The sequence below is a fragment of the Oncorhynchus nerka genome, linkage group LG11 (genome assembly GCF_034236695.1).
Source record: "Oncorhynchus nerka isolate Pitt River linkage group LG11, Oner_Uvic_2.0, whole genome shotgun sequence".
Taxonomy (NCBI): Eukaryota; Metazoa; Chordata; class Actinopteri; order Salmoniformes; family Salmonidae; genus Oncorhynchus; species Oncorhynchus nerka.
In genome coordinates this window covers 30,039,427-30,059,971 of record NC_088406.1, presented here as the reverse complement: position 1 = coordinate 30,059,971, position 20,545 = coordinate 30,039,427, and the positions used below count along the sequence as shown (strand labels likewise).

Genomic DNA, 20,545 nt, shown 5'->3' with positions numbered 1-20,545 from the left:
TGGTGGCATAGGGGGCCCTGAGTGTAGCCGCCCAGCCCGGTGGTGCAGCATGCCAGTTAAGACAAGCAGCCGCGTCTTATCCAGATAAAAGGGAGACTCGCACCCAGCAGGCCTGCCTGCCACACACATTCCTCTCAGTCAATGAACCCTGACCTGCAGACCTGAAGAACAGAGAGAGAGGGATCCTAGACCATGCAGGGAGGACTCAGTCAGTACATGAAAGCACATGTCCTTATACACGATACAGAGTGGTAGGAATAGTGTAAGTACAGTACTGTAAAGAAGCCATGAGCTACATTCTTTTGAAATCAGAAAAAGGGGCCCTGTTATTTTGCAATCCCCCGTCTTGAGAAGGAATCAGACTTCTCAGCATTCGCAGCTCCACTCCTTAGCTTTATCGTTTTGTTATGGCTACTTGATAAACTGAGTAATCAGCTACTGCACCATGCTCTACATTGGACTGGGCTTACAGTCAAATCTAATTCAATATAGCAGCACTTTATTGCCAAGTATTCACTTGCTTGTAGAAATCTTTCACTTGTATTTCCCAATATATCATTGACGCTACTCATTTCAAATCTGACTTCTGTGTGGGAATGAAGGATCTACTATGTCAGTACTTATACAGTAACACTCAGGAACCTGCTTTTTGGTATATAAACAGCTTTGTTTGGGATCACCCCTAACCTCCACAGTCTGTAGGCACTTAAAATGAATTATCTCAGTGGGATAGAGTGAAAAAAGCTTCAGTAAACTGACACTCACTGCACCTTCACAAAGATAGAAAAATAAACAAGACAATGAGATGTACTCCAACCACTTAATCCTATTGTCTTGCTGTGTGTGTGTGTGTGTGTGTGTGTGTGTGTGTGTGTGTGTGTGTGTGTGTGTGTGTGTGTGTGTGTGTGTGTGTGTGTGTGTGTGTGTGTGTGTGTGTGTTGCACCCTCTACAACCATTGTGATTATTACTTGACCCTGTTGGTCATCTATGAACGTTTGAACATTTTGAAGAACAATCTGGCCTAAATGGCCATGTACTATTATAATCTCCACCCGGCACAGCCAGAAGAGGACTGGCCACCCCTCAGACCATGATTCTTCTTTAGGTTTTTTCCTACGTTCCTGCGTTTCTAGGGAGTTTTTCCTAGCCACTGTGCTTCTACATCTGCATTGCTTGCTGTTTGGGGATTTAGGCTGGGTTTCTATATAACACTTTGTGACATCTGCTGATGTAAAAAGGGCTTTATAAATACATTTGATTTGTGTGTGTGTGTGTGTGTGTGTGTGTGTGTGTGTGTGTGTGTGTGTGTGTGTGTGTGTGTGTGTGTGTGTGTGTGTGTGTGTGTGTGTGTGTGTGTGTGCATAGATAGAGAATAACAAAATCCTCTGCCTAGGTATCATCACTCTATGGCTCACTTAAACCTTTCCACCATTCACAAAGATCCTGTCATGTTCTGTCATGCCTACTCAGTATAACTCAGCCACGGGGGAACATCGCAATTTCCTCTTTTGATCAGAAGGGGCAGGAAGGGTTCACTTCATCAGTGGGCCACTGGTCTACTGTCCTATTTGCAGTGAGAGAAGCTAGCTACATGGAAACGGGGAAGGAGTAGATGTAATGTGTATGTCTGATATAGAGAGTCTTGGCAGCTACAGCCTGACCCCAGCACACACGGTCGGCAGAGAAAGCTAGCATTGCGAAATGGCTTTGCAAGATAGCGGTATGTTTTGGCAACCCCACTGCAGCTGTCAGCAACTTTTTGATATGAGTGCGTTACCATGAGTGTGTATGCGTATGTGTGTATGTGCGCACACGCGTGCGTGTGTGTGTGTGTGTACGTGCGTGCTCTCCTCCTGCAGGTGTAATCTGAGTTAAGGTGGTGAACACATCTCCGGTGCTTGACCTCAAGGAGTCATTACACTTTCTTCTTATTTTTCTGCATAACGGGTTACGGAGGAGTGTATGTATCATGTTTCTATGGCATCTCAAGCCTTTGCCACCTTAACAGCTGTCACACTTCTGAAGCCATAAATGTATAGATTTGAATATTAGCCTAATGTTAGCTATTAAAGCCCAGTCAGCCCTCTCAATGAAGGAAGAAAGAGTGAAATCAACCTGACTCTGAATGTAAAAGAACAGTGTCACTTTGAAGGGAATTAAACCACAGAGTTCTAAATACAGACTCAAACACTGTGTTGTGTGGGCTTGCACTCCATGCCCCAGCCCAGTGCAACCATGACCTGGCCTTACGGGCAACAGGCAGGATATCCAGCCTTCAGGCCTGCACACTCATCAACCCAGTCTGCCTCTGGTTCTCTCTTGAGACTCTGGCTAAACCCCTCAGCACGAGGAGAAGAGGAGAGGGGGAAAGGAGAGGGGGAAAGGAGAAGGGGAAAGGAGAGGAGGAGAGGGGGAAAGGAGAGGGGAGAGGAGAGGAGCGGGGGAAAGGAAAGGAGGAGAGGGGGAAAGGAGAGGGGGAGAGGAGAAGGGGAGAGGAGAGGGGGAAAGGAGGGGGGGAGGAGAGGGAAAGGAGAGGAGAGGGGGAGAGGGAGGGAGAAAGGAGAGGGGTAAAGGAGAGGGGGAGAGGAGAGGGAGAAAGGAGAGGGGGAGAGGAGAGGGAGAGAGGAGAAGGGAGAGGAGAGGGGGAAAGGAGAGGAGGAGAGGGGGAAAGGAGAAGGGGAGAGGAGAGGGAAAGGAGAGGAGAGGGGAAAGGAGAGGAGAGGAGGAGAGGGGTAAAGGAGAGGGGAGAGGAGAGGGAGAAGGGAGAGGGGGAGAGGAGAGGGAGAAAGGAGAGGGGGAGAGGAGGGAGAAAGGAGAGGGGGAGAGGGAGAGGGAGAAAGGAGAGAGGGAAAGGAGAGGGGGAGAGGGGAAAGGAGAGGGGAGGAGGAGAGGGGAAATGAGAGGAGAGGAGGAGAGGAGAGGGGTAAAGGAGAGGGGGAGAGGAGAGGGAGAAAGGAGAGGGGTAAAGGAGAGGGGAGAGGAGAGGGGTAAAGGAGAGGGGGAGAGGAGAGGGAGAAAGGAGAGGGGGAGAGGAGAGGAGAGGGGGAAAGGAGAGGGGGAGAAGAGAGGGGCGAGGAGAGGGGAGAAGAGAGGGGGAGAGGAGAGGGGGAAAGGAGAGGGATAGTACTGATGACTGGGCACCAGTGGTGGCTTCCCATGCAGACAGCAGCATGCCTGATATGACACCCCCTCCCTGGACTGGGGCTACTCTGGGTGGCCAGGGAGGGAGATGGGATTATGATAGTAGGTGCCCGGCAAGGCAAGATCTACTCAGCATGAAAGAGAAGGCTGACTCTAGAGAGGGAACTAATTTGAAAAGGGAAGAAAATACACCAAAGGCACATACTAAAGGCACAAGGCTACTGTACAGGTCGATAAATAATGTGTTCAAATTAACAAACGTTTTATGACTGAGTAGAAGTGTCAACTGTCAAATTAACATATATTTTTTTAAACACACAGGAACTTTTCAAACACTAGTAGGCAGAATGTCATACTGATTGCTTTAGTCTCATCATGTTATTTGCCATAGTTGAACTAAGTGTTCATACAGGTTAAATAGTTAAATCATGACTACTCATAAATGAACTCTTCATCCATGAAATATGATTGTCAGTCTAATGCAGGGTTCAGCAGCTGCAGCTTTAGCCTGCAGTCTAGCCGTGTGACACAGAGCATTAGACCGGTATGTTGAGAACATGAGATGGACGATTAAGAAATACAATTATGTAAACGGGAATACCATTTAGCCTAAATTGCATAAGAGTAATAATGTATTTCCCCTTGTCCCTTATTTTATCCAGCACAACTTTATACAGCACAACTGATCCACAAACATTTATCCAAAAACGTTGTCTTATTCGTTTACACAATAAACAAATGAATGTTTTGCATGCACAACAATTGTGAAGACGCGATAGGACACGGACATATCCCGTTAGGCTAAATGATGGCTTTATCATAGAAAAATACTTATTACCTCCACTGATACATGTTGCACTACATAGGATGGCATTTGCCTTATAAAAGTTGACCAGAGTTTTAAATGCAAGCCGCTATGCGCCGCACAACATGAAACATACGGAGCGATCATAGGCAACAGTAATTACAATGTTAGATGTCAAAAAACAAATGTTGCTGTACTCACCGTCCATTCTTTCAGACTTTATGATGGTTAATGTCGGTTTCATATCGACAGCTGCCGTCATGATCATCAGATCAATTTGTTCGATAACGGGATGATCAATTTAGTGTCTCTCTCTAACACAAGAATTCCGTGATAATTTACACAAAAAAAGTTTTTTTCCCTTGCCGTCCAATAAAGTTTTGATTTACTCAAAAACAATATTGCGTTTTCCTGTCCTCCCGCTTCAATTTATCTCCACCAAAATGTATCCAGTAAGTCTACAAACTTCTCTTTCAATCGCTCTCTGTCCGTTACTCTCTCTCTCTCTCTCTCGCTCTCTCTCTCTCTCTCTCTCTCTCTCTCTCTCTCTCTCTCTCTCATTCCCTCCCTCTATCTATCTCCGTCAGGGCGTTTCTGTCGCTCTGACTGAGCAGTACGAAATAGGTTGTGTTGTTCCCTCCGTGGAGCCTAAATGTACCACCGGCATCTGAAGGGGCGGCGTTTCTACCGCCAGTGGTCAAACTCGTTTTGCATGGCCCGGTTCCCCGGGTAGGCATAGTTCTCATTTTACACCATTCCATTGGTCTTTAAGTGAAATCTCCAACATACCGGAGCATCGGGCCATGCAAACGAACTCCACCAGTGATTCACAATTCAATTACATTCTTGCCTGCTGTCTTTCTATGAGAATCAATCATCCGCATGTTCCCGCAAATTAGTCCAATTCGGAGGCTGGTAGTAGGCTATTTTGGACAGCTGATTAGTTAGGCTATTTCTTAGGTCTGAATACTTTCTGAAGGCACTGTAACAAGCATTTCAGGCTAAGGGGACCATCTATGTCCAACTCCAAGGGTCCAAGCGTCCTCATAAACACCTCAGAGTATTTCCTGTTCACCTTATACTGATCAATAAAAACCAAGCCTGTCTTTTTACAGAACTGCCTCTCAGGCTTTTGAAAAGGGATGACGTCTTGGGAGAATGCACAGGATTTGATGCTGCTGAAACTTGAAACATATCCTAAATCAATCAGTGGCAGTGGCAACCCGTCATTCAGGGCAGGTGGGGCAGAGCATTTAATTTTATTTTTTTAAATGTTGCCCCTGTTTTGCATGTTATTTTGGCACTAATATGTGTCAGATATCAGTTTGCAAACAATGTAAAAATGTTTTATCATTGAGTTAATAAAGCATCCATACAAACAGGTGTTTCAGCCTAGCTCAGTGCTTTCTGTGGTGATTGGGCAGCCAGCGGAACATATGGAGTGTAGGGGTTGGTAATGTTCTGTAGTTGCACCTGTGATTGGCTCAGTGTTCTATCACTCATTGGGACACTACGCCACCGCAAAATCTATGGGGAGAGCTCGAAGATTTAAGCTCCTTGGGTGCTGCTATGACATGGTTACATTAGATTTGCCCATCCAAGAATGCTCATGGTCATTGACCACATATAAAATGATGTCAAATCACGTTATATCTACCGTAGCTTTGATTGGACTGATTATGTCGACATCATACTTTCAAAATCTTAGCTAGCAAGCTAGCAGTCATCATCATGAATCAAATCGACAACCTACTGGCAAATCCTTTTCATATGAAGAGAAATTATACATAAAACGTATTGGTGCTCATCGACCATTGGTTAACTGCAAGCATTGCAAAGAAATCACTAGCCTGCTATTCAGTGGAGTGGGCGCGTGGTCCAAATCTGGGTTTAGGGGTCTCTTTCACAAGCTTGAAAGGATAAAAATTTAACATTGGGCATGTTGTCAATCCAGCTGGAAACTTGGAACCGGGAAACCTCATACCACAGTCAGTTCAAGACAACGGGGAACTCTGGAAAAAAGAGCATCCAACTCAGAATTCCAAGTCGGGATTCTCGGGCCTCTTTCTAGAGCTTCGACCTGAAGATCACTGACGTCATGATTCAATCTTGTTTTTTTCAGAGTTCTCAGTTGTCTTGAAAACCCCATAAATACAGAGAATGCCAGACTTTCATGATGAAGTTTGATGACAAAATTAGCCTACGAAGGACCGCCGCACCACCTTCCTGTTCAAGTGAGCACAGCACAACAAGGCTGAATGAACTGTTTCGCTGCCAGACAAGGCTCTGCTAATATCCAGTTGTAGCAGTGGTAAGGTGTTGGGACTGCTGTTGGGACTCTGCTGTTGGGACAGCTTTATGTAGGCCCTAACAGTTTGTGGGCAGCGTTTGTCACCATTATAGTGTAATTAATGTATTGTTTAGTGTTGTGTTGTGTAGTGGATTTCCTGGCATGCATAAAAACATTTTGGGGGGAGTTTGCCCCACCAAGATTTAAATGCTAAAACCACCATTGCTCAGTGGACACAGAAAATTCCAAATAAATGGATCTATTGGCTCTTTATCGACACAAATCAAATTGGGGCCCCTGTCATCATGGCCATCACAGCTAATTTGATTTGTAAGGGTTACTGTTTTATCTATAAGTTCCATTTCATGTGTTAGTCAGTAGTTAGTTTTTAGCCTACTCCGACGAGGGACAATCAGCGTGTAATTTCGGAAATTGAATCAAGATTTAGTTCTGCCTCTTGTAGGAAAATGGCTGAATATATGAGCAAGAGTGAAAGGCTGCTGGTGCTCCACTTGGAACAAAGACAACCATATGGTAATTACCTGCCATGGCAACAGATTGTCATTGCAATTGTCACATGCAGGTCTCGTTGCTTCTTTAGTGGAACCTAGCGATGTTGACAACAGTAAGACGGTCTGTCCAAGACAAGATTACTGGTAGAAGTAGACAGCTAAAGTACAATCGTTTCATTGTTTGTGAGATGTGGAATTAATTCATCAAACAAACAATACAGTGACATTGGATTTAGCCAGTGTATCAGCATCCAATCTACACAGGTCTGCATACACAAAATAACATAGTTAGCTAGATAAGTCAATATGGTCCATCCTAATATGCAAGGCAACATGATTATGCATGTACGTAGCTACAGTATACCTGTAAATGGGATTGGGAGTTGGGGAGCCAGGCGTATTGATCATGTATGGATTTTTAAATAGAGATCTTTCACCATCTCCATTAGCGAACCTGGATAATGTTTCACTTGACAGATATCAGCCGTAATGGAAATGCCAGGCAGAGATATCGTGTGGCCTCTGCGGTCTCACTGCTCCTCACAAGGGGCCATCAAGCGGGTGGGAGGGGTGGTTTATGGGTACCTTTCAATTCATTTCAGTCAGTCAGTCACTCTCCTCTCTCTCCCTCTCACTGCCCATCTTTGTTTTGGCTTAATGAGCTCCTTGTATCTACTCTTAAAAGGACAGCCCAGATCCTTTGCCCGAGAACAGCCATTAAGACTAATAGCGTTGCTGACTAATATCTGGACTGGAGCTAGCAGAGTGGCCTTTTCAATGGGGGTGCGTTATGCCCCCTCTCACTCCCTTATATGTATCATCCATGTGTTAATGGTGAACATTTAAAGTGGGTATTAATCTATCTATGTACTTAATATATTAGCTTGAAACTTACTCAGTTCTGCAAATAGGTCAAGTTGAATATACATTTCTGTTTAATGTTTTGAGAGCTCCACAGACACATATAAGCGCAGGCAGACTGATGTACCCATTTTCTCCTTGGTTGATACACTCTAGTCTTCATTCAGTGTTATCTTTCTGACCTGCTAAACTCATTTCCATGAGCGTTACAACAGAGTGAATAAGAGCTGGGTCTCCCTTTACTAAAACACTTCAAAGACAGAATCTGAGAGGAAATATTAAAATAAATAAAACATTATCATTCCAAAAGTCAGGTACAGATGTAGGATCTTAATTTGCAGGAGTGAAATTCAGGAAATGTACAACTTGTAGTGCATTTGAGGTTTAAAAAGTCTTCTGAAGTTTGAAATTAACGAAAAAGTGTTTCAACCCCAACAAAAATGTCCATTAATTGTAATCCACATAATCATTCACATTTCCTGTTGCTGCAGGATTATTTTCCTGCTGTAGCAAACTGCCTCAAATGAAGATCCTACATTTGTAAGAACTAGGGCTATTGTTGTTTACCCAAAGATGCAGTTTCCTGGATACTACTACGTCAGGTAGCCTAGTGGTTAGAGTGTTGGGTCAGTCATTGAAAGGTTGCTGGATTGAATCCAAGGTAAAAAAAAAAAAATGTTGTTCTGTCCCTGAGCAAGGAAGTTAACCCACTGTTCCCTGGATGCTGTTAATGTTGATTAAGGCAGCACCCAGCACTTCTCTGATTCAGAGGGGTTGGGTTAAATGCAGAAGACACATTTCAGTTGTACCACTGACTAGGTTTCCTTTCCCAAATATGTTAGTCACTGGTCATTGTACTGTAATGTATACATTGTACAGTTACAGATAGAACGGATGTTTATGGGAATGAAAAAGTCTATACATGTCATTGTACGTGTAAGTGACAGCCCTCCCATGAGACTGAGCAGCAGCACCACCATCATCTCCCACTGATCAGGCAACATGTGCACTTGGGTTTCAATGTCTAGCTTCTTTACCTGGCAAATGCTGTTGCCATGGTTTTGACAGTTAGGGGTTCATGCAATAGCATTGCAGTTTAGCAGCTATAGCTAAAGCCGCTCCTCAGGCACATCTGTTATGGCTGCCTGCTTTTCCTTAATCCAGACATATAACTGGTACACCTGCTGCTGCTGCTGCCAGGGGTTAATTGACAGCTAGCTAGCTGAAAGGACCAACTGTTGCTACCAGGGGTTAACTGACAGTTAGCTAGCTGAAAGGCCCTGCTGCTGCTACCAGGGGTTAACTGACAGTTAGCTAGCTGAAAGGCCCTACTGCTGCTACCAGGGGTTAACTGACAGTTAGCTAGCTGAAAGGCCCTACTGCTGCTACCAGGGGTTAACTGACAGTTAACTAACTGAAAGGCCCTACTGCTGGATCCAGGGGTTAACTGACAGTTAACTAACTGAAAGGCCCTGCTGCTGCTACCAGGGGTTAACTGACACCAGGCTAGCTGAAAGGACCTGATGCTGCTACCAGGGGTTAACTGACACCAGGCTAGCTGAAAGGACCTGATGCTGCTACCAGGGGTTAACTGACACCAGGCTAGCTGAAAGGACCTGACGCTGCTACCAGGGGTTAACTGACACCAGGCTAGCTGAAAGGACCTGATGCTGCTACCAGGGGTTAACTGACAGCTAGCTAGTTGAAATAACCTGCTGCTGGTACCAGCCAATGGGTATGGCATGACTGGATTGGCCTCCCTGTGCTTAGACACCACTTAGCGAGTAATTGATCAATCACTCATTGACACACACACACACACACACACACACACACACACACATACACACACAGCACACTGGTCTCTTAGCCGTCAGGGGATGCCAGAAAACTGGATGCAGTTCTGCTGAGATCATAGGCCTCGAGTAGGGACAGGACCACAGGCTGTGTGTGTGTGTGTGTGTGTGTGTGTGTGTGTGTGTGTGTGTGTGTGTGTGTGTGTGTGTGTGTGTGTGTGTGTGTGTGTGTGTGTGTGTGTGTGTGTGTGTGTGTGTGTGTGTGTGTGTGTGTGTGTGCTTGTGTGTGTGTGTGCTTGTGTGTGTGTGTGCTTGTGTGTGTGTGCACGTGCACGACTGTATGTGTGTTTGAGTGAGTATGCTGGGGGTGGTTCTGGGCCTCCCTGAACAAAAGCTCTTTCTGAACAATTGCCTTCGCTAAAAAAGACGTATCTTCCTCCATTAGCACCACCACGTGCCCCCCATCACGCCATTGTGCAAATAATTAAATTACCCCCCCCTCCCCCGGAGTCTCTGAGCCTCCCAGGTCCTTCTTTCCATCCCTCCGACTTTCTCTTTCACAGAAAGAGAGAGAGAGAGCTCACTGATGAAGCTCAACCACCACCCGCAGCTAAAGGAAAGCCCCTCGTCTCCCCAGTTAGACTACAGCCTGTCTATTATAAGCTGGTCTGCATTACAATATGGTGTTAACATCACTAGATGGATTCATTGGTTGACTGTAAAAGCTCACAATATACCAAATGTGATATGATTATAATACCATTATGATAATAACAATATACTCATTACCCATTATCTACACTGACACATTGTTCAGTCCTGACACACTCATAAGCGTGTAATGACAGTAGGTATTACTAAGCCACATAATAGCATTTTTACAATAGAGGTCTTTTCTTGGATCATACCCACATGTTCCACCTTTCCGATGAGCTGGCATTAGTTGCATCACCTCTTCCCACGATGGTACTGTATTTCTTTGAAGACTGAATGTTCTGTATATGTGGTCACTTGTTAGTCACCGTAGAGGAATTGACCCCATTTACCCTTACCAGAACTGGTCTATGGAGCTATGTACAGAGGCTCTCTAGAGAACAATTTTTACATATGCCTAATGGCTGTGCCAATGCCAGCTTATCAGCTATCCCTACAAACAAAGTCAATGTCACTACTACAACCCCTCACAAAAACAACATGTTTTGCGGCCCTCTGCTTCAGAGTTGTCTCTCTTTTTCCCCCTCATTTTGTTTTATTGTTGGGGAAGTGTGCTTCGGCCTGATTAGCATCGCTGTTTCCTCCTTTCCCATAACCTCCAGACCCCCGCAGGCTGCTTGTTTACTCTTAGAAAAAATAAATAGGCCTGCGCCCGTGAGGACGTGCCCCTCATCAGAGGCGAAGACGCCCACCCCCCCTGTCCCCAATCTCTCCCCCCTCCCCTCCTTTACTCCTTTACTCTCCTCCTCCCTCCCTCCGTCCCTCCCTCCAAACCACCACCCCCAGCCCTGGCCCTGTGACCATCCCCCCTCCCTACTATCCAGCTGTTAAATCACATAAAATAAAACCCAGACCAATGGTCCCTGGGTTCCATAGCACAGCTGTGTTCTAAATGGGAGTGGATGTTTAAATGTACAGTGAGATCCTGAGTGCCTGGGAGTGGATGTGTGTGGTAGTGGGCTTTTTACTGAATGGGAGGATACAGTAATACAATACATGCCAGAGAACTGGTGTGAATTAATGAAGGACTATGTGGGGTGTGAGCGACTAAAGTAAAGTAAAGTGTGTGTGCATGTGTGTGTCTGTGTTTCAGTGAGACTGTGCAGCACACACATCATGAATCTCTAAGTGGGTGTTAATGATCAGACCCAGCGTTGTGAGAGTGGCTAGGTTTCTGTGAGTGGAGAAGAGAAGAGAAGAGTGGAGCAGAGAAGACTGGAAAGAAGATGAGTGGAAAAGAGAGGAAAGTGAGAGGGGGGTTATGGTACGGCGGATGTCAGGAAGCTGTGTGTGACAGTGGGCTCAGGGTCAAACATGCAAATGCCCTTTAACATACAACATCCCTTCACCACATCAGCTCTCAGGTCTCTCTCACAGTTACTATAGCAACAAGCTAAAAATCCAAGTGATGTAAACTAAAAGGGTGTTACAGTACTGTGTTAGGAACTCAGTCTTTCAAACTTTAAGTTGTGTTCCTCTATAAAAAAGTAGAGAACATTTTCATTACCGGCCCCAGTACTCAGTGCACCTACCTGTCATTTCTATGAAAGAGAACCAGGGCAGTTTGTATTGGCCGTATACATAGTGAAACACAAGGAGGTTCTTCACAGGTTGTATACTGTATTGAACATTCTAGGTGGATACTGACACACAGGCAGTCATTTTCCATAATGTTAGCGTGACTCAACAGCAGTTGAGGTGGTATCTGTGTTTAATTGCATTGGTCCCACGAAAGGAAACATGTAATAGCTGGCAAAATATTCATTAGCAGAAATATGTCACCAAATAATTGTGCGCAGTGACTTGGGCTGTAAAATATGAAAGGGAAGCACACGCAAATGTGTTCAAAGCTAAGCAAGGTGTAGGAGTGGTCTCAGGCCAAACTTACACACACGGTAGAGCATGGCTTCAGGAAAGAAAGAGCATGTTTGCTGGTGGCACAGACAGCCAAAGAAGACTTTTTCACTTCTATCCTTACTATATAGTTGGTTTTCTCAACAGGTTATTGAGATGACCTCGAACGACTGGTTAAGAAGTCAAAATATTTTAGTTTGAGAAACATATAGGTCAGATCAACGGTTAGGAGGTTTCAGCTCCATACACTGGGAGGCTACACTTCAATGACAGCAACAACATGTATATGACACTATGGGGTCACCAAATTACTCTAATTGCGTCTACAGGTGGTTGCATTGCGCGGACGAATGAACGGCAGTGGTTTGCTTGATCACCATCACGAGGGAGAGGAGGTCAACTGGAGGTCGTTTTTTTCCATGTGATAATGTTTACGTCAACGGTTTAGCGCTGGAACCACTGGAGGCTCCAAAGGAGTGTGTCTCCAGCAACAAACATCAGCAAATCCCATCAGATCCAGCCCCGACCTTATCCCCCGGGGGGAACCAGAGGCTTGGGAAAAAGACGGCTGTCCTTTTGTCCTCCTTTCCCCTGTGCCCCTGCATCCAGCCTTGGAGGAGACGGAAGAAAGCTGGTGCCTGGCCTAAGCACCACCCCCCCAATCCCCCATGGCGTGTGTCCCAGTCCCCTGAATAAATCACTCTTAAGAAAGAGGGAGGCCAGAGTCAAACAGAGGCAATGCACTGGGAGGAATGTTCCAGTTTAAAATAAACGGCAGAAAAAAACAGAGTGCAGGCAGAAAAATGCGGGGCATGTGGAAGTCCCCAGAGGAGGAGAGGAGGAGGCATCTGGTAAAGGCATTCGGCCCTGGGGTCAACGTCACCATGGTCCCCAGGGAGGAGGAGACCCACAGGGGGCCTCGGGGCTGCTCAGCCGGCCGCTCTGTATGCAGCACTCTGGAGCAAGACAGGCTGCCTGGACTGGTGTGTGTGTGTGTGTGTGTGTGTGTGTGTGTGTGTGTGTGTGTGTGTGTGTGTGTGTGTGTGTGTGTGTGTGTGTGTGTGTGTGTGTGTGTGTGTGTGTGTGTGTGTGTGTGTGTGTGTGTGTGATGTGGGGATGAGGTCTGTAGGTGAGTCACAGTTAATTTGCCACACCTCTCCACACAAAGTAATTTGTTTGCAGTGAACACTTAAACCACAATAGACAATCTCTTTCATCCCCAATCTCAGTTCCATTTTACCCCAATATAGTTTATGTTTATATGAGGCTATCCATGTGTTCCTTTGAGAAATGTAAAGGCAGATTTCACTTTGCTTGCTTAATTCACTGTATTAAGTGCAGTGACCTGAACAAACAGGCAAACAACTGTGTTCTGTAGGATTTGTTCTTAGTCAGAGGCTTACTTTGGCTCCTACCTGTGGGTATGAGGTCGTGTCCATTGGGGACCTCCTGCAGGGTGATGTCCTGGGGGTAAAGGGTTCTGGGTGGGGGGTAGTGCTGCTGCTGCTGGGGGTGAACCACCATACCAGGGAGCTGGGTCAGTGGTCCCATAGCCACCCCTCCACTCTGCCTCTGTAAAGGCAACACAAAACAGGGGGTTAACTAACTGAGCCTGGAAATGGTCTAGGGCTTGGCAATTTGGCCCAACATATTATAGCACAATATGTTTCTTATTTTTGACAGTATGATGGTATTTTATGTTTCTGAATAACATGTTTTATATGTTTTATGAGTAGTGCATGACCCTAGGATGGCAACAAATTAATTCTAAGTAGTTTTAATGGGCTTTCTCCATCATGATAGTTTTATAATCAACCAAACTAGGACAAACCTGACAGTGAAGTAGTCCAATTTGTAGAACTTTTCATTTATTTAACACTGTATTAAATTACCTTTATATTTAGTACTGTAAAAATCCATACCGGTATGTGGATCCATACCTTAAAAGATTATATATCGCCCAACCCTAACCTGGTTCCTACTGCACAGCAACAGCCAGGCACAGATGCAGTATATCTCAACCTCACATTTTGTTTACTTTTAAACTATGTTTGCTTACTGTACATGTGAGTAAAAGGTTTACTGACATACTGTAAGAATGTCAATGAGCTCGATTGTAAGGGGGAAGAGACCAAGCTAGAGTTTTAAAAATACTATTTTGGAGTGGAGATGGTTTTATTTTACGCTTTCAGTACAGATAAAATGAAGGCTAAATTGGATTCAATAGGTTTATCTTTGTTTCAATCTGTTGTCCCTTCAGATTAGACTGAGGGGAAGTCCAAAGTGAATGAGTAGTTGGGAGGAGGACCATATAGGAATACTGTACGTATGTGGATACAAGAAATAGCAGGAGAGTAGATAACGGATTAGGACTATTCTGAGAACATTTTCCATTGACTCAAAATCGCACTAAGCAAGCACATGGAACATGATTCAGTTCTGATGCAGTTCTGATGCACTACTTAGAGAAATGGGTGATCATACTCTGGTGACACTCTGAAAGTGATATCCGATGCATACCTGGTAGGGATGTGATGACCAGTGGCAAGAAGCATAGGAGCCTCTACAGTAGCAGTTTCCATCTATCAGCTCTATCAGCTCACCATAGGGACAATAGTGGTGGCTCCTGTAACCTCACCACTTAACTGACTACCGCCTGGTCGGTCTTCACAACAGGCATGGCTAGGAGTGGAGACCTCAGATCAGGGTACCTGACTGACTGCCCATCTGATAAGGACTCTTGTTAAAGCGATGCCGGGTTTATCAGTAGGCTGTCAGCTTTACAGCCAGCTAATAGTGAGAGGGGACTATGGAGTCTAATCTAGTGAAGTCTCTAGGGGGTACGTGGGCTGATGACGGCACTATCAGTCCAGTCTGGCAGGGAGAGGGGAGTGATAGCCAGGGGAAGCGGGCAGTCGTATCGGCACTGTTAAGCACAGGAGGTGTGTGGCACCTTAATTGGGGAGGACAGACTCATGGTAATGGCTGGAGCGGAATAAGTGGAATGGTATGAAATACATCAAACACATGGTTTCCATTTGTTTGATGCCATTTCATTTGCTCTGTTGCAGCCATTATTATGAGCCATCCTCCCCTCAGCAGCCTCCACTGCTTTAAAGTGATATTGGAGGACCAGCAAAAGTAGATTGCCATGAGCCCTCCATCCCTTGTGTGGATGAACCTTTGATGCCACACATCTGATATGTGAAAGTAGGAGAGTCAGGGGCAAATTAACTACAGCCTCTTCCACAGTCTCATTTTACAGGACATGGTCACAAAACATGGAAACCTTGGCCATTTCTTTCACATAAACAACCTCTTTGCATCCAGAATAACATGGAAAATCACAAAAGCAGAGAGCAGGGAAATCAGAGGACCTTTCTCTACTAATACATGTCATTCATAGGAAAATCTGTGGCAACCTAGGTTCACCTTTTGACCACGTCTGGCCTCGGGTACAGTAATCTCAATTTCAAAGGCATGCAGAACCACCTGAGCCAATTAGGGGCGAGGGAGCTTTATCCCTCCATGTTTTGTACCAGAGCCAGGTTGGGTTGATATTTGCATGTGACCTCGTCCTCTTTGTCTAACAGGGCTACATTCTGCATACAAATGGGAACATTTCTGCCAGCGCTTCTCGGCCTTCACCTTTCAGAGCTCACCTGACAGGAATCCCAATGTCCCTGATTCCTGTGATCTGACAGGCTGTATTCATATGGTCCTTTCATTTGGATGGTGTTAAAAAGACTGTGTTTACAAATAGCCTAAAAACCTGCTCTATAACACATCAATATGATATTACATGGTAAAGTGTTTTCCTGTGAGGGTGCTCTGCATGACTCCAAATAGACTCAGTGATGGTTGGGCCCCACACTTCTAAGTCTTTACTGCCGATATGGTTAGGAGGTAATAATTGTTTTGCAGAGCAGAGTTGATTGAAACTATTGGTTTCAGACCTTGGTCTTCGTCGTCCATCTCTTATTCCACTGCAGCCTCCCAAGACAATGTTAACCTTACATTCACCTCTGGTCCATAGTGGTCTAGAATGAATAACTGATAGTAGCATTTTTTTTACGACAAATAAAGTGCCAATTTTTTATAGTAAACTTAACAACGCTCCAGTGTTGCAGAAGGTTGATGGAATCCAGAGGTGAATTGCTAACACACACTTGCATACTCCTCCTACACCATGGCATGTGGTAGGTAGCTAGCCCGTCCACAGGCTGTAACAGGAGTGTGATTTATGGTGGTCGGGGTCTTACCATCGCGCCCAGACGGTCACAGGGGTGAAGGGTCGAGTAGGAGGAAACTGGATCCATGTAGTAACTCATCCTGGGGTCTGGATGGAGCAGCAGGCCTGTGGAAGGGATCAGCATTCAAACAGCCGAGGCGGGGCCCCTATCAATCACACACTGTTTACACTGTGTGTGTGACTACAATAAGCTGTCACCACAGTTCTACAGAGTGGCACCACCCCACACTGCCCTGTGTAACATCTAAAGCAGACATCCCAAACAACATTGCGATAATTCTTCCTTTTTGCAATGTTGACTTTAAATTACATAATCACTTGATGGAAATGCGTTTAGAAATTGAGGATCTTTAATGAATAACAACTTCATAATTTCCTCCTCTTTGCATGGGCAAAAAAAAAATATTTAAAAAATTAACATGGACAACAATGCAATAACAGATACTAAATTCTAGCCGACAACATCCCAGTCAAGATTATAATGAATTCAGTTGCTAGTGTGTCTCCATATTTGGACATTTATATGAGGCAGCTTTTTCAATATTCAGGGCTGAACATGTTAAGTCACACTAGCTCCAGCGTTGATAGATAATTCTTTGCCTGATCCCCCCTTATTTACCTCCCTAGCGCTCTCCTCCTCCTCCTCTGTCCCTCCCTCCCACTCTCCTTCCTTTCCTCCCACTCACTTTGGGCATCTCATTATCATGTGTTTACTAGTAGAAACATCAACAGACGGGGAACAGGAACCCAGCTGAGAGGAGAGCGTTTCCAGGGGAGCTGACAGACAACCTGGGTAGGGACAAGTGGCCTCGAATGTATGCCTTATTTACCACAAGTGATAACTATTGTAATTGACTACAAGAGGATAATATGTATCATAAATCTCTGCAGCCAAAGTCACAAAATTACATTAGGACACCAATAGTTAGCAATCAATTCAAGGTGTATTGTGAGGTAAAACATTTTATATAAACATATTTTTCAAATGACTGGGTCAATGGCCAATGACACAGCAGATAATCCAAACAGATACGCACGTGATATGCTACTGCATATCAATGCAGATATACCACAAATATTATTAAGCTGTAATTAACATTTTTTTCAAAACTATTTTTACGTAGGTTTGATCAAATAAACGCGGTCTTCTCCGTTTAGTTCAAAATGCACCAGATTGCACAGTTCATTCACGCTCCAACAGCATTCCTCTCGGGAAGCGGGACTGCACTTCAAAGCGAGCCTTATAACCCGACATACACATCACACTCCTGTTGTTTCTCCTATTTATATGTAAACAACATTATTTTCTACCAACATATATCTACTGGATTTGTAAAATTGGTAAGAGTATAAACTTACCGTGTGTTGTGAGTGAAACTTCCTGCAGGTTGGTTGAGTGGTGCGCTCTGTAGGCTAGTTGGCTGTGACAGTTCAGCTGTAGACAGACTCAATGCACTGATGCTGTACCTGGGATTATAGTGAATCCAAGGAGGAAGGAATATGCACTTGCCGGATTTAAGTCCCACCCTCGAATCATACCGAGACCCACTCAAATTCCCTTTGGGGTTTTCCACACAATCGCTGAGTACCCGAACTGTCACTCCAAATAGAAAAACGTGTTATTGTTTAGTGACACATCTGGGTTTTCACCATCAGTCCTATGCAGGTTTGTCAATCATATAGACTTTTTTCAGTGTCATCTTGAATTCTTACCATCAAGCCAATGATATGATCATCTCGCTTGGTTTTGCAGGTGTAGTTGGTGACAATGGATAGGCTTCCTGGGTGGCCTGGAAAAAGTCCCCAATTATGGGCACACAGGCCACACAGTATCACATTAGTGAAGTGTCAGGAAAGGGTGAGACCTAGGGAGTGGTCAGTCAGTTGTTAGGACATACAGGCCAAGGGCCCTTTCTATCCTGCCTGGTGTCAGAAGGCATGTGCTCATCAACAGTGTGCCACCACCAAGGTGTCGCAAACAGCACATGTAGTTGCAGCTCATGGCTGCCTCCAGGTCTATAAAGGATACCTTTGAGAGGTATCTGGTTCCTGAATATTTGTCATCTATTTGCCCCTCCACAGCTCTCTAGTGGCTGGTGCCCCATCGCCGTTCAGCCCCATCCCAGGCCATGCGTGTGTGACGCTGATTAGAGCCTTGACGGAAACCTCAGCCAGTAGTCTGCGAAATGAGAAGAGGTGATTCCACACGCCGGGAAGTCTACAAGCCCTCTGTATCTGATAGGGTGCTGTGATATACAGGAAACAACATGATATGTATCTATTCATTTGGTTATTAACTGCACTATAAGTATTTTTCTATCTGTAAAAAAGCATTCTACTGGAAAACATGATGGTGAAATGCGAAAAGCAGGGATTTATCAGCTCAACACTTGCGACTCATCTGAAACACCCTGTGACTCTGTGATGTTCTCCTGACCCTGGTAGAACATTTGTTTGAATGATGAAGTACCAAGCCCCTGGCAGAGGCTGCCTCTTTAAAGTACATCTTGTTCAAGTCCAAGGTGAGAGGCGTGAAGGAGTGCTGTAGATGAGGAGCCCAGTGGCAAGCTGGGATGGGGCGTGTGGCCTGCGCTTTCTCAGCACCCCGTTTGAAGCTCTGACGCGGGCCCCCCTGTTCTCCCCTGGCCCCCTCAGGGCACAGATGGACAACACGTCTGGGGCAAAAAGGGGAGGGGATGAGTAATTGCCATGCGAAAAGAGGAGATCGGGCTCGCCCCTCTGATGAGCTAAATTGAATAAAGGGGCAGGAATGCGATCCAGATCTATTCTAATGCCCCCTCAATGCTGTTTCAATTATCGGCATTGGGAGTTCAAAGGGGAGGCCCCAATACACTTCTGCTCCACATGAAGCAGCTCTCATCACTTAACCTCATGCCATTGTTGTGCCTCCTTTTTACGCTCAGTCACTCTCTCTCACCCTTTCCTTCTCTCTCTGGCTCAACTGCATTCATGCTTTACATTAAACAGACAGTGAACACCATGCCATCACCACCAGTAAGCCCCATAATTCAAAGACTAGGAACTTTTTTTATTGCCAACTGTACCTTTCACCAAAGTCATGGTGTTACTTGACGTTCATTTTTTCCATCCTGTTTTTTGTCTTAGTGAAACTACAGTTGCATGTACTCTGGTTATTTATTTCACTATGTTTTACTTTGAGATGGCTGTTTGCTTTTTTTGCTTCATGGTTAGCTACGTCTTCTTCTGCATGAAGCCCAAGTCTACCCTACTGTTAGTCACTAGGCCATCAGACAGACCCTTCTGGGTATTGAAGGAATAGTTCACCCAAAGTTTGGCAGACATTTTCATACCTCAAACGTGGTTTGAAGTCAAACGGAACCCATTTCCACACCATCTGTTGTCTATAGGCATCAGGAGAGGTCTCAGTCCTCAGTGAACTGGCACAGGATTGGCATGGTAAAGTTGGAACACTATTGAAGTATAAAAACATCTAACAAACTAAGATTTTGGGTGAACTATTAAGTTTAAACTGAAGTGAAACGTAAGATCAGTGCTCTCCAGATGAGCCAGTAGAACATGAGTAAATCAGTAAGAATATTGTTATGGCAAATAGAAATCAAACCTGGATGGTTTTCAAAGATAGATGGGTGTCAAGCCCTGATCTGTTTCACCTGTTCTTGTGGTTGTCTCCATCTCCTCCAGGTGTCGCTTATTTTCCCCAGTGTATTTATCCCAGTGTTTCCTGTCTTTCTGTGCCAGTTCGTCTTGTTATTTTTAAAGTCAACCAGTGTGTTTTCCTGTGCTCCTGTTTTCTATTCTCTTTTTCTATTCTTCCCGGTTTTGACCCTTGCCTGTTTTTTCTGGACTTCATACCTGCCTGCCTGACACTTCTGCCTGCTCTGACATCGAGCCTGTCTGCCACTCTTTACCTCTTGGACTCAGAATCTGGTATTGGCCTTTTTCCTGTCCACGACCATTCTCTTGCCTACTCTTTTTGGATCATAAATAAACTACAAAGACTCTAACCATCTGCCTCCTGTGTCTGCATCTGTGTCTCGCCTTGTGCCCTTAAATTGGGAGAGTTGAGTGGTGCTGAAGGGTGGGACTAAAATATACTGTATCAGTAAAAATGTATATAGGTTCAGAACTTTTGTGAAACAGCACAGTTAAAAATATATGGCAAATAGAAATCAAAACTGGATGGTCTTCAGAGATATATGGAAGGGGTTGTGGGTAGCTGGATGGGATTCAAAACAAACAAAAGATAACTATTGTAAAATATACTGGTCTGCAAAATGTAAATAGAATGTATAACCTGGAAGTAAAATCCTAAGTGT

At 44.9% G+C, this 20,545-nt stretch overlaps 1 protein-coding gene and 1 long non-coding RNA gene across 4 annotated transcripts in view; one reads left to right on the top strand and one right to left on the bottom strand.

The window, feature by feature from the left end:
• Positions 1 to 17,657, bottom strand: part of LOC115136665 (protein C-ets-1) — a 42,341-nt gene extending 24,684 nt beyond the window's left edge. The window contains exons 1-3 of one of the 3 annotated variants that reach the window (XM_029672283.2): positions 17,586 to 17,657; positions 16,237 to 16,331; positions 13,390 to 13,546 (exon numbers count right to left, since the gene is read on the bottom strand). In XM_029672283.2, the coding sequence (XP_029528143.1) occupies positions 13,390 to 13,546; positions 16,237 to 16,305 (226 nt within the window). In that variant the 5' untranslated portion in view covers positions 16,306 to 16,331; positions 17,586 to 17,657. Of the gene's footprint in view, positions 1 to 4,148; positions 4,567 to 13,389; positions 13,547 to 16,236; positions 16,332 to 17,585 lie in introns of those variants that run through there. The other 2 variants (XM_029672285.2, XM_029672284.2) reach the window with 2 other exon arrangements.
• Positions 16,895 to 20,233, top strand: LOC135573958 (uncharacterized). Its single transcript, XR_010465036.1, has 2 exons — positions 16,895 to 17,019; positions 18,309 to 20,233. It is a non-coding gene; the product is annotated as an uncharacterized LOC135573958 (long non-coding RNA).
• Positions 20,234 to 20,545: the final 312 nt, after the last annotated feature.